Source organism: Panthera tigris, chromosome A2 (genome assembly GCF_018350195.1).
Source record: "Panthera tigris isolate Pti1 chromosome A2, P.tigris_Pti1_mat1.1, whole genome shotgun sequence".
NCBI classification, from domain to species: Eukaryota; Metazoa; Chordata; class Mammalia; order Carnivora; family Felidae; genus Panthera; species Panthera tigris.
In genome coordinates, this window is record NC_056661.1 from 149,983,676 (window position 1) to 149,998,658 (window position 14,983).

At 39.4% G+C, this 14,983-nt stretch overlaps 1 protein-coding gene across 1 annotated transcript in view; it reads right to left on the reverse strand.

Annotated features, from left to right (window-relative positions):
• MTPN (myotrophin) overlaps window positions 1-10,905 on the reverse strand; it is a 55,804-nt gene extending 44,899 nt beyond the window's left edge. The window contains exon 1 of the mRNA XM_042973145.1: window positions 10,554-10,905. Coding sequence (XP_042829079.1) covers window positions 10,554-10,625 — 72 coding nt within the window. The 5' untranslated portion in view covers window positions 10,626-10,905. The remainder of the gene's footprint in view (window positions 1-10,553) is intronic.
• Between the last annotated feature and the right edge of the window lie 4,078 nt (window positions 10,906-14,983).

The window sequence follows — 14,983 nt, forward strand, 5'->3', positions numbered from 1 at the left end:
CACAACTATTGTAATAGTGTGAAAAAGTTGGGCGGAACTTACTGAGTTTAAAACAAAGACTTTGAAAATAGCCATTTTCAAGAGAGGAAATGAAGGAACATCATTTATACGAAAAACAACTGTCACAAAGAGGAATATGGTAAAACAACTTTGGAAACAACAAAGCAAGGGTTAGTTCCTAGAATACCAATTCAACCCAAACTTAACTATACGGCAGAAAAGAGACAATGTGAGAAACACTGGAAACACAAGATGATTTTTTATCTTCAAAAAGTTCAAGGCATAATAATGGAGAATAGGCAGGTAAAAATTCATACGGGGCTCTTAATTATCAGCAGTGGAAACCAATTCATAATGATGAACAGAAATGGAATGCATTAAACAAATAATACAAGTATCTCTCAGAATTATTGTGAAGGTTGAAGAACCAAGCTGAGTAAATGTACGGCAATGAAAGAGGCTTAAAAACAAGAAATAAAACCAAAATGTTCAGAGAATCATCTGGGCACAGAAGAGAGGCCACAATGGACACAACACTACTTCTCTTTCTGAAACTGCAGGTTTTACTGCTGCCACTGCATCCGTTACAGTGCCCGAGTCTTTGTATCAGCTCCAGGTAAAAGCATCCAATTAGGGTTATGGATTATGGGCCCATTTCTTAAGTGCAGGCAGGAAGAAGCAAGTTATTTGTCCTTTTTGGCTTTTACTGTGGTAGGAGCCAAGCCTTGCATTTCACCAAGACTCCTACTATATAAGAAGGAAGGGCCTTCAAATTCTGGGAACCTCCACCCCTAAAAAGACAAAAGCCCCACTACAAACACTGCACCTTAAATCAAGATCTACACAATATTGGGGCGCCTGGGTGGCTCAGTCGGTTGAGCGTCCGACTTCGGCTCAGGTCATGATCTCACAGTTCGTGAGTTGGAGCCCCACGTCGGGCTCTGTGCTGACAGCTCAGAGCCTGAAGCCTGCTTCGGATTCTGTGTCTCCCTCTCTGTCTGCCCCTTCCCCGCTCATGCTGTCTCTCTCTCTGTCTCTCAAAAAACGAATAAACGTTAAAAAAAATTACAAAAAAATATCTACACAATATTTTGCGGGGAGGTAATCTCTGAGTTCTCAAGTTTGAGAGGCACTATTCAATATCTAAATGGTAACGCGATTCACTCCTACACATGCACCTTTTTTTTTTTTTTAAACCAGTCAGTAAGACAAAAACTCTTTTTGAACATTCAAAACTTAAAGACACGAGCAAGAGTTCTACAGTACAAGATCTGAGTTTCTCAACCACTGTTTTTCAAATTCAAGTCTAGGGACTTGTCAGTCAAATCAGGAGCCCATAGCTCTCCGGTGTAAGAAACACTGCACTACAGCATAAACACAGTGAAAAAGTTCTATATTAGATATCTATATTCTATATTAGATTCTATATCTATATTTGATACCACATTGGCATAAATGAGGAATTAACTGCACAAACAGTGAATGCTATGCGGAACAAGAACTTAAAAATAAGCAGAAATTTACTAAGCAGATAGGGTAGGCAAAAAATATTCCATCAGACGTAATAAAGTATAAAGTACTTTATTATAAAATACCATAATATAGTGGAAAAAATCTGTTCTGGTTCCAGAAAACTGCATTAAAATCCTAATACCTGTTAGCAGTATGATCTGGGTCAAGCCTTTTAACATCTAATTTTTCCTCCTCTACAAAATAAGGGAGGTCGACTAGATGGATATTTAAGTAGCTTTGCTTCTAAACATATTTATGGTCACTATCATGAGTAACAATGGCTTAACGTTTATTGGCTAACACTTCACCACATGCCAGAGAAAAAGGTACACAGTTTAAATATATCAAGAGGGTCTTATAAACATCCTCATTTTTTCCCAATTGAGGAAACTCTGGTTCTGAGCAGTTTACTCATTCACTCAAAGTGATCCAGTTAGTTAAGAGAACCACAGCTAGAGGGTTTAATTCCAAAGCCATTAACATGATAGCTAAATCAACAATGAAATTCCAAATTCCCTAAGGAGAGTGTTTTAGCTTCTAAAACCCCCTTATTTGGATGCCTAAATTTTTCAGAAGGTCAAGAATTTAGACCTAAGTATCAAAATGTTCTTTATTTTATATAGTCAAATAGAAATCTTTCCAAAATATACACTTGACTGATTTTTTAAATAAGAGAAAAGTGGACCAAATTTAAACTATTCATGAAGCTCACAGTTACATTCATACATATTCATTATTGTATGGGCCTCTAGAACTTTAAGGTAATATGACTCTTGGCCCTTCATTTTTTGGGTCAGCTCATGTTTTTGTTTCTTCTCTCATTGCTTTCAGTAATCACAGCCCCTCTCCATCTTTGTAATGTTTTGTGGACTAAAAAAAGAAAAAAGAAAAGAGAAAAGAAAGAAAAGAGAAGAAAAAAGAATAAGAAAAACCAACCTCCCAAGCTTATCAGAACTATTAATAAAGACACAGTTGCAAAAAAATTATTTTTAGTCGTATTTCTTACCGTAAGGTAGCCTTTGTTATAGTACCTATTAACTCTTAATTATCAATTCAGCTGTGATTTGATTGCCTAAACACAATTTCACTCTTACAAATACTTTGATACAGAATATTCCCATGCTGCACTATATCCTCTGATCTTAAGATAGTTCATAATGAATTAAAATCTAAAGCGTTATGGTCTTTAGATTACATGATACCAGCATTCTAGGAAAAAAAAAATGTCTAATGCTTACGGAGACATAAGGGTTAAGTTTGAAGTCATTCAAAAAATGCTCCCATTTTCCCTGAGACAAAAGAAAAGGGAAAAAAATCTTAAAGGAACCTTTCTACAAAAATTCTAAAAAGGATATAAGAGGAAAATGGCTCTACTCCATACTAAATAATGGAGCTACAGTAACTAAAACAATTTAGTATGGAGCGAAATAGAGCAAGAAATCCAAACACATACTGGAATTCTGTTTATGATGAAGACAGTAGTTCAGATTATTAATTCAGGAACAAATTAAAAAATTACACAATAAATGGTACGGAAACAAACTGTCAGAAAAACACACAAACTACATTCCTGTTTTGTGGCTTACTTCAAAATAGATAACAGAAGTATCAACTGCCTAAAATGCCAAAAAAAAGAAAAAAGAAAAAGAAAAAAGAAAAAAATTCTAAAAGACCAAATTTATAATCTTATAAAGAAAGAGATCTCTGTAATAGAAAATATCCAAGTCACACAAGGGGAAAAAGTGAGATTTACCACATAAAAAGTAAAGACTGTTATAGAAAAACAAAATGGATGAAGTCAAAAGACAAACTGGAAAAAATACCTGCAAAACACATGATAAAAAACTAAATTCCTTAATTTATAAAGGGCTCATACAAATCAATAAAAAAAAGACCAACTACCTAACAGAAAACTGAACAGAAGAAATAAACAAGAAATTGGGGGAAAAGAACACAAATGCTAAAGATCTGATGTTGGATTTTCTTATTAAAGAAATGCAATTTGAAGCAACATATCATTTCTCACCTATTCAAACAGCAAAAACTACAAAGTGTCATGATGGCCAGTGCTGCTGATGTTGTGAGAGAATAATTAGTCTTACGTGCTTACTGATTTGTGGCTAGGTTGATAAAACTTTCTCAGGAGGGTAATACAGATATAGCCTCAAAAGCTGTCAAGGTTTATACATAGGTAATCATGACAGCACTGTTTAATTACAAAAATAGGCCGGAAAAAATGTTTGCATTGAACACTAGTCAAATAAACTATGGTACATCGATGAAACAGAAAACAGGACACTGTGTCCCACCGGTAAAAAAAAAAAAATAAATAAAATAAAATAAAATAAAATAAAATAAAATAAAATAAAATAAAATAAAATAAATAAATTTCAATGTGGAACCTAAGATGAATTATTAAGGAATTAAAAAAAGCAAAGTGCAGAAGGTATGTATACACAGAATCGTTTTTTAAGTGGGGAAATAGGTAAGTAAATTTCCAGTGCTTTTCTGCAATTAGGTGAAACTGTTAAGAATGGTTCACTTTGTTCAAAGAGACCTGGGAAGGGAGCCATAGCTGTTGCATTTTTTAATCTGTTCCTGAATTTCAGTTTTCAAAGTTAACAGCAATTATCTAGATAGTAGAATTATAGGTCAATTTTTGTCTTTTTTATGCTTTTCTGTCTTGAAAATACCTACTACAACCTATATTTTATTTTCTTTTTCAAGTTTATTTTTTGAGAGAGAGAGCGCGAGCGAGTAGGGGAGGGGCAGAGAGAGAGAATCCCAAGCAGGCTCCAACCTGTCAACGCTGAGCTCCATATGGGGCTCCAACTCTAGAGCCATGAGATCATGACCTGAGCTGAAATCAAGAGTCAGACAGTTAATGGACTGAGCCATCCAGGCACCTAACAAGCCATACTTTTAAGAAACCAACTGGGGAGGAGGAGTGAGCAATGAGAGACTTCGTCTCTATTTATTTTATTCAACACAGAGTTGTCTTTTAAATAATAAGCTTATGTTGTTTTTATAATTAAATTGGCTTTAACTTACTGCGCTTTTAATTGTCTGCACTAGTGTAAGGATCCTATCTAAAATTTTAGAGCAAAACACTATATATAGCCTATGGACATCTGAGTGAACACGAGCCTTCCAATATAAGAAAGGTCTTCCTTTGCATTAAAACAGAACAAAACAAACCAAACACCAGACTAATAGAAAAAAAAGTATCTACACTAAACGTTCTATACCTTCTGGGGGCACCTGTATTTATACAAGCTGATATATTTGCTTTCTGACGGAGTCACCAGCCCTGATGCAGAAAGGGCATACATAACACAGCAACAAATCTTTTCGATATAAGAAACTGTCAATTTAAAAAAGGAATGGAGAAAAGGGAAACCACCTAAAATGAATAAATGCAAGACAGACTGAATTAGGACTGTTTTTAAATTGCCAATTTTATTAGGAAAGTGAAAAGTGATCCCAGTAAGTCTTGGCAATTTCTCAAGATTAGAGTTGATACTTTTCTCAGGTTCAAGAGATCCTATCCTTTCAAAGAGTGCACAATTATTGCTTTTAAAACCTACCAGGGTGTCAAAGGTAGATGTAATTAGAATGGGGGCCTGAGAAAGAAGGGAAACCACAGAGAAAGGGAAGTTACAGACCTGATGTATAGTATTTCACAGCAAGTGAAAAAGAAGCACATGTAAACAAGAGACTACATGTATGGGACCTGCTGGAGATAAGGGACAACTTATCAATACATCTCATAAGCATTCACCTCTATCTAGGACAGCTGGATCCTCAAAATCTACCAAAAACGTCACCCCTAAGTAGTCTCAATGGATAATTACCATCCTGCTGTGATTATTTTTAACACTTGTATACTCAATAATACAGCATCTCCTGAGTTACCTAGCATTACTGAGAAATGGAGGTCAATGGCATGCTGAAGTATCATAGCAAGGAACTGTGAAGTCAGAGTTCAAATCTCAGCTTCACTAGTCAAGAGCTTTATGACCTTGGGCAAGCTATTTAATCTTTGCTTCAGTCTCTTAGTCTCTAAAATGGGGGTTAGCAACATTAACTATGCTCATGGGTTGATGTGATAAGTAAATGAAATTATATGATGTGTAAGTGAAATTATACTTACACTTGGCATCACAGCGCTCAAACATACAAAATACAAAATTTTAAGAACATACTTTTTGAAAAAATTACAATGTGTTTAATTTATATATATTTTAAAGTTTATTTTGAAAGAGAGGAGGAGGGAGGGGGGGAGAGAGAGAGAGAGAGAGAGAGAGAGAGAGAGAGAGAGAGAGAGAGAAAGAGAGAGAGAGAGAAAGAGAGAGAGAGAGAGAAAGCGAGCAGGGGAGGGGCACAGACAGAGGGAGAGACAGAATCCCAAGCAAGCATTTCACTGTCAGCACAGACCTCGATGCGGGTCTTGAACTCATGAACTATGAGATCATGACCTGAGCAGGAATCAAGAGTCGGACATTTAATCAACTGAACCACCCAGACGCCCCTGCAGTCTGTTTAATTTAAACCACTGAAAAGAAATCTCAATACTTAACTTTTGTTTCTTAAAGCAAACAGACACAATTTAAGTTTTTTGTACCGCGCAGGATCATAATTGCACATATAAATTGTTAAGACTGTGTGACTATCTGGGGCACCCGGTTGGCTCAGTCGGTGGAGCATCCACCTCTTGGTATCAAAGTGATCAAAGTGGTGGGTTCAAGTAACACACTGGGTGTAGAAGAAACTTAAAAAAAAAATCTTAAAAAAAGCCCCCAAAACTGTGTGACTATAAATACAAGTTTCCATAAGCTATCAAACTATCCATCTCTTTACAGATGTACACTGAGCAAAGACAGCCCCCCAGTGAGATTTAAAGTTTATAAGAGATACTGTTTCTATGCTATTTCCAAACTGTTAATTGTAGCCATTTTTCTATGTCGTTATTCATAATCAGAGGTAACTTGTGCCTACTTCTTATAAGCCCCTTTCTCTTTCTTAAGGTGCTGATGCTAAGCTACTCTGAGCTAAGACACCAGATAACCATTTCGGGGAAGACTGATACAGTGAGAAAAAAATATGGGCTGTAGAGTCAGACAGCTCTAGGTTTAAATCCCAGTTGTGCTACTTTGTGGCCTTGTTAAGTTGCTTAACTTCTCTGAGGTTTCAATTTCCTTATCCTTAAAATGGGGATACTATTAGCTATATTGAAATGCTTTGGTAAAAAGCAAATGAAAATTTTGGTAAAGATCTTGCAGAGTATCGTCTAGTACCTGGCAATATAAATCACTCTGTCAATGGTAATCAATAGCAATTATATTGCTAATGAAGTATGCTGAAACTGTAGCTAAGTTAAGACAAAGAATTTCTCAGAACATATGCTTTTAATGTGTGAAATTCCCTGGCACTGTACTGGAGATACAAAGATGAAAAAGAATATAATATCTAAGCTCCAGAGACTCAGAGCCTAATTAAAGACAGACATGTAAACAAAGTCACAGCAATCTGGTAAGTGAAACAGTAAAAGAAGCAGTGTACCATTTGAAATCAAATGTTTTTCTGGAAGAAGTGATATTTGCACTAAGAGGAGCTCACGAGGTTGGGGGTTAGGGATTGAGGTGAGCAGACCTGCTCAGGGAGGAAGAAAAGAGTGCACAGAAAGATGTACAAGTAAGAAACAGCTGGCAGGGTCTGGGGCAGAGGACCTGTAGACAGTGCTTGCAGAAAGGCAGGCCCTGGCCAGATCAGAGTGTACTTACGGAATAGATGGCTTAAAAAGCCATAAGTTTTTTACTTAAAAAGTAAAAAACTAATAATGGGGAATCATAAAAGTATTTTAAGGGCAGTGAAGGAGGTTGGCCGAAAAAGACAACATGCCCAGAATTCACGTGACAGAGAGATCCCCTCCCCTAAGATGTGCAAGTTGACGAGGAAAGAGAGGAATACTATAGTCAAGGAAAATACAGTCCAGGTGGGAAAGACACAGCAATTAATCTAAGGTCGTGATAAGAATGGAGTAAAGAATGGACGAGAGACTAAGAAGGTAGTCTTCATAACACGCAGAAATTTGGGAAGATCCCCCAATTTCTCATTTGGGGAAACGGCTGGGTCATGATGTCATTAGTCGAAATGGAGACAACAAAAATGAAAACAGTTTTGGAGAGGGCAATGTGGGGTCAATCGAATGTATCTGAACAGAACTATCCATTAGAAAGTCTGGAGCTCAGGTGAGAGCAGAATGAAGTCCAATGGAAGAAATTAACACACAGGCAAAAATGGCAGACAAGGCAAGGGTAATGTCACCCAGAAGTATATAGATTGAAAATGGGGCTACGAGTATCTACTACTGCTGCTCGTGATTATCTTTCTTCCCGGCTTTCTCGTTTTCCAAACGGACAAACCAAATTTTATGTGAGATGTTACTTACAGTTTTCAAACTTCTTTAAAAGTATGACAGTTTTCCCACACAAGTCTGCTGAATACAGATGCTTACGTTTCCTGAGCACTGTGTCCGATTTCTTCACTATCAGGCCTGGCCTAGCAAAGTGCTTGGGACCTGAAAGGTGCCCACGAAAAACGAATGAACCAAGTATGGTATCTTGGTCAGTCAAGAAGCCAAACTGTCTCAGACATTGTTTTAATGTTACAGATGAACATTTAATACGGATTAACCTAAAATCTTCTCTATATGCTGCTTTTTCCATTTAAAGATAGACAATTTTCAATGGTCTGGGGACTCTGAACTTACTTTTCAGAGTTCATGAACTCACCCCAAACCAGTAATTTATGGCTCTCCATATTTAGATTTCTGTATCTAAGTCAGAAGCAGGTAGAAAAGTAAAATTACTGATTTTTTTAAATACTAGTTTTAACGAGGGAGAATACTAAAATGCTTCACCTACAGGTCCATTCGTGTATACTAACTATGCGAGACATCTTCACAGGAGTAGAGAAGAATATTTTAAAGGCTCTTACTGCTTACAAGGAAAACTAGAGGACTCCAAACGGTGCTTTATGTACTTTCTTTGCAGTTACTTAGATAAATGCACAGTACGTAAGTTCAGAGTGTCATAATGAGTAGAGTATCATAAACTGGCAGATGAAAACGATGAGTCAATGAGTAAGCAGGGAAGACGGCTGCAGAACAGAAGAAACTATCTTATAAGCACCTGAGAGTGTGAAGAGACACCTGAAGGGAACTCAGTCAGTAAAAACTGGAGTGCCGGTTTTTGGCGGTTTCGGTTGTTGTTATTTTTCATTAACAAAACAAACGGTATTCTAAGAGACTCAAATTACTCAATAAAACTAAGGAAAAAGCTCACTGTTCATAGGATTACATGACAGTCAGACCTTTTCGGATAAACCAGTTAATACTTCCTTTTCTTTGAATGTCTAGTTTTCCTCTCATGCACATCTTTTTTTTTTTTTTAATGTCTGTTTATTTATTTATTTAGAGAGCGCACAAGCAAGGCAAAGGCGCAGAGAGAGAGAGAGAGAGAGAGAGAGAGAGGATCCCAAGTAGGCTCCATGCTGTCAGTGCAGAGCCTGCTGCAGGGCTCGATCCCACAACCTGTGAGATCAGGACCTGAGCAGATACCAAGAGTCGATGCTTAACCAACTGAGCCACCCAGGCGCCCCAGTAATTTCTTCCTTTAAACTTTGTATTGAAACATCCCGTAAGTTAGGTTTCAGACTACCACTAGCTGAAAGGGCAGTGAGAAGGCGTCCTACAAATCCACTGCAAACAGCTAAACACATGATCTGCAAGCAGAAAGTCTAAATTGTAATGGTATTTATTAAACAGAGTAAACAGCAGCAGCAGCTTGCCTTGCACAATCCTGCAAGTTTTAAGAAACTCTGCTTCTGCTTAGTTGCTTCCTAACAGATCTCTGGAGACAAAGCAGCACATCAGTGGGCATATCCTTTGAAGAACTAAAATCCAGAACCAGTTCTCACACTCTTAGAAGGTGAGTCAGATGCCCCCCACGGCTATGTCCTAAAGTTACACTTTTTAGAAGATGTCCTCCAAGATTATGTCTTAAGGTTACACTTTGGGGATTTTTTTTTTTTTTTTTTTAACATTACCACTGAATTAAACAAAACAAAAAACACGTAAGTACTCTCCTAATTACAAAAGGCACAGTTCTGGGGTCCAGAGGCAGGTCGGCCTGGAATGTTACCACTCCACCACCATGCAGATTCAATTTTGCATTTTGAGTGTAGATTTGAGATGAGTTTTTTCTCATCATGATCCTACCCCCAAATATACTGTGAATGAACGGCACACTATTTTACACGTTTAGGCATTTCACTTCAGATGGGATCAAGGATCAACACGGAGTAACTGAAGTTAACGTGCCTGCTGGAAAACTATTCTGTATCTTAAATACCCCGGCGCTAATGGACAACGTTACCACTTGAAGCAAGGATGTATGTGTTGTAGCGTGGGAGACCAAAAAGGCCACACCCAAAGCGAAGGCTTCACAGTGAAGTGATACCAAGTTTCAGAATTTTAACCATTGCTATTTTCGGCACTCTTTTTTCACGGTCAATGACTACTTTAAATTCTTAACCGGCTCAAAGTTCAAGAAGACGTTCCTCTGATTCATTCAGCAACCGGCAGGTCCAAGATGGAGAATTACCCCATTCAAAGCAAGGTTTAAGCAACTCAGGCATAGAAGAGGGCCAGACTCAAGTGACCAGGGCTCAGAAGGGACCCTAACAGAGGGTGACCACTCCTCCCCTCCCCCCAGGGAGGCAGGCGGACAAGAGCCTGACTGAACCACCGAGCAGTTTACCTGGCACGGAACGCGACCGCGTCATCAGGACCCCTTCCCTCAATATAGACGCTCCCGGACTCCCTTCTCTCCTCGGTGCCACCTCCATCCCGGCTGGTTTTCCTCCCCCCACCCCCCGCCGCCCCCACCCCCGCCAACCCAGCTCCCGTCAGCTTCCTCAGCCCCATCCATCGGCATCCCACCTCCGTGCTCTCGCGTACTCCACTCGTCGCCGCTTACCTTGGCCACATAGTCTTTCACCTCATCCAAGTCTCCGTTTTTCAGGGCCCACATGAACTCCTTGTCGCACATCACTGCAGCGGGGCGGGCCGCTCGGCCGGGCAGAAGACGAGGAGGCGGTGGTAGCAGCAAGCGGATACCGCGGGGCGAAAGGGAGACAGGGCCGCGCGGAGCCGAAGGGAAGAGAAGGCGGGAAAGGCTGCCAGGCGGGCGAGGCAGTTGGCCGCGGCGACCGTTGGGGCGGGAGATAGAAAGTTCTTTTGCGGCCACCGGGCCCAGCAGAGCAGGTTCCGCCTGGCCGAAGAGAAGCAAGAGCGCTTACACTTCCGGTTCACTCCCAGCTAGGATCCTCCCCCAACTTCCTCTTCCTCTTCCCTTCGGCGGAACGCCCCGCTCTCGACCCCGCCCCGACGGCGCGCAGCGGAGCGCTCCGTGGGCGCAGGCGCAGTGGCTAGGCAGGCTGGTTGACGGGGTCGGGAGTGGGCGGGACTGGAAGGCCAGCGTAGCGAGGCCGCAGGAGGGGAGGGCGGGGAGTGGAGGGGCGGTTGGGGTATTTCAGGTGCAACCAGGACGTTTTTGCACACTACACGTGAGAAGAACTTTTTCTTTAAAACACAACCTTGGAGGGCATCTTGCTCACCTTCTAAAAGTGTGCAGTAGGAATGTTTGATTTGAATTTCGTCCTTCCCCCTCCCTTCCCCCTGCTTTGCTACCACCTTTCCTCTCTTTTTCCTTTCCTCCCTTTCTTGTTCCTTCCCTTTCTTCCTCCACTATCAGGCATCCCTTGGGCTCCTCCTCCATGCCAGATTCTGCTAGGCACGGAGGATATAATTAAAAAAAGATGCAATAAGTTTATTTCCAGGACTAAGAATTCAGTTTGGTGCCATAGGCCAGAGCAAACCCAACTGTCCCGTATAATTTGTGTTTTTAAAATTTTCTGTTTGTTTTCAGTGGATTGAAGCTTCAGGGCTATTCTAGTGAAGCCGGTTCTACTCTTCCTAGAGTTTGGGTGTAATACCTTGGGGCAGAGAATCCAAGTGAATTGTGCCCCAACACTGATGACCCAGACATGCACACATGAACAAAGATTCAATAAAAACTTACTGGAACTATTTATGTATATGTGTGTATACGTATATATATATTATATACCTTATATATTTATATATAAAAATATATATACACATATATGTATACACATATATGAATATATAATGTACATAATATATATGTATATACATATATATGTATACACATATTTATATATATACATTTATATATAACTATATATATGTGTATACATATATACATACATATATGTGTGCATATATATACATATATATGTATACACATATTTATATATATACATTTATATATATAACTATACATATATATGTGTAACTATATATATGTGTAACTATATATATAGTTATATATAAATGTATATATATAAATAGTTATAAATGTATATATGTATGTATCAAGTCTATTATTTACAACCCACTATATAAAGAAGCCAAACTACTTTACTATGCTTACCATATAGTAATACTCAGATTATAGCCTCTGGAAATAGATTGCTTAGTTTTGAATACAGGATCCAACCCTTACTAATTTTGTAAGACAAAAATTATTTGACCCTTCTCTGTTCGGTTTTCCACATTTGTTAAATGTGAACAATAGTGTTCAATAAATGTAATTTTTTGGCTATGATTTAGAAATAGCAAATAGGCACCTGGGTGGCTCAGTCAGTTGAGTGCCCGACTCTTGATTTCAGCTCCAGTTGTGATCTCACAGTTTGTGGGATCGAGCCCTGCATCGGGCTTTCTGCTGACAGTGTGGAGCCTGCTTGGGATTCTCTGGTTCCCTCTCTCTCTCTACCCTCCCTTGCTTGTGCTCTCTCTCTCTCTCTCTCTCAAAAATAAACAAGCATTAAAAAAAAAAAAGAAATAGCAAATAGAGAGAGGTTTCAAATCAAAATAAAAATCTCCAAATATTTCACAGCTACCCTGATTGATGTTCTGTTAATTTCACTTTCTGACAATTAGAAACACAGATCCATCTACCTAATGGTGATACATTTCTGTATCAAATAACTCTCAAGGAGTGATTTGTAAGGCAAATCCTGGAGCTTCTTGATCTCCCACTCCCACCTGTGTGATCTTTGAGTTACATCTTGCTGACAGCTCTTGATTTATATCTCTAGCTCAGATTTCTACTATGATCCATTCTTATATTTAACTTCTTAGCCATTCAAATGTGTCAAACTTAACATGTGCAACATAGGATTTGATCTCCTCTGGAATCTAAACCTAGTTGTCCCCATAGGCTCCCCCTTCTCTGTGAAAGACACCACCAACCATGCGTCACTAGAACACATGGTGGCAAAGATTCTCTCCTTGGCCCAACTGTAGCCAGGCTACTCTGAGCCCTATTCTCAACCATGCCTCAACCTTGATCTCTAAAAAGTTGAACAAACACTAACGTAATTCCTAACAGCTCAAGGCCACATCCTAAGATGACCCCAGTCCTCCTTAAAATGCCTGCCTCAGAAAACTCAAGGCTGCCACTTTTTTTTTTTTTTTTTTTTTTTTTTTTACCGTTCATTCCAGCCAACACCTGGGGTTAGGGCCTCTGTCTCCCCATCTCTGTTGGAAGGTAGAATCCTAACCTCAGTGATTGCCAGCTGGCATACACAGCTGGCCTACTTGCATTAACTCTATTGAGCCCCTACTTGGCTCCCCTTTACTCCCCCATTCTTCCTTTAAAACATCCAATCATCTCTGTACAGGTCAAAGTTGAGTTCATTTCAAGTTGGATTCTTTTCCCTATGGCACTAGTTTGCCAAAAGTTCAGATATAAAAGGAGTAAAACCAATGAATCACTAGGAGTAGTAATTAGTAAAAGTTTATTATGCACATGCTAAAAAGATAGTTTGCAAGCCAGGAGCCCTCAAACCAAAACATGAAAGGAGGCTCAGGGGTATATTGTATAAAGCAGCTTATATGGTGGCAAAGCAGAATGTTTATTCCTCACAGTGACTGGTTATAGTATTAGAATTTGCTTAAATGATAAGATACCAGTTAGTGGGTTACCTCATATCAACCTTAGGAGACAGTTTAAGCTTTGCTTGTGATTTTCAGAGGTCAAGTTAGGCTTACAAAATACGTTAAATTAATCTTTGCTCATATCACTAAACTGGTACTGTCTGCTCAGGGAATTTTCAAGGCTGGTCTGTCTTTGATTTTAACAAGTTATTACTGATAAAAAAAAAATCTGTCCTTACCACTTATCATGTTAACTGTGCAGGGGTTTGATCGTCTTCGACACTGGAAGTCATAAATAACCCCTATCATTCCCAATCTTTCTCTCTTATTCAATCCATCAGTAAGTTCTTCCCAATGTATCTTAAATTGTTCACCACTTCCCATCTTCACTACTGATGACCCGCCACAACCCTTCCCAGCCCCGTCATCTCTGTCTGCACTGCCACAGTAGCCTCCTAGCTGGTCTCCCCATTTTTACTCCTACCCTTCTCCCAGGAATCCCTCACCTAGCCAGAGCTACTTTTTTCAAACAGAAATCCAACAGGCACTTTTTGCCCTAAGGCCCTTCAATGGCTTCCTATTGCATTTTGGATAAAATTCTACTGATTTGCTATGGTGGGTCCTCTGTGATCTGACTCTGATGTCTCTCGCATCTTATGACACTCCCCTCCCACCCCTATTGCTTCTTCAGTTCCTCAAAAATCTTGTCTTCTAATCAGTTGTAGGAAAAACCAAGCTCATTCCACCCGAGGGCCGTTGTCCTTGTTTCCTGTCTGAAATATTCTTTTCCTTCTTGCTTACTCCTTCTGAACTTTGAAGTCTCAATGCAAATACAGCCAGATAGTCCAGTTTTTTCCCCCCCTTTGCCCCGCTTTTCACGGATTTTGCATTATTTCGTTGTTGTTATTTACCTATTTTGGTAGGTATTCATGGCACTCAACAAATATTTCCTTCTGTACACCATCCTGAGCATAAGAGAGAATTTATCTCCCTGGCTTCCTTGTGGTTGACTAATGCCATGTAACTAATTTTGGCCTATTATTTATGAGCAGAAGTAATAGTCATTTCCACGCTTGCCAATACGAGACCCTTCAGAGCTCTTTATTCCCTCTGCTGCGGCAACCAGGAACATTGAAGGCAGTGGCTATAGTCAGCCTGCGTCCCTGAGTGACTATATTGAGGAGAGCTCCCCTACCATCCCAAGATGGATACGTAGTAAAATAATAATTAAACGTTTCAGCTGCTGAAATTTGGGTGTTTACGACCGCAGCCAACACTGGGCCTATCTTGACTGATACAGAAATTATCGTCAGAAGAGAGCTGTTACTAGAACAAAACACCTCAATAGATGGCATTGACTTAAGGGCTAGGTAGTACACAACA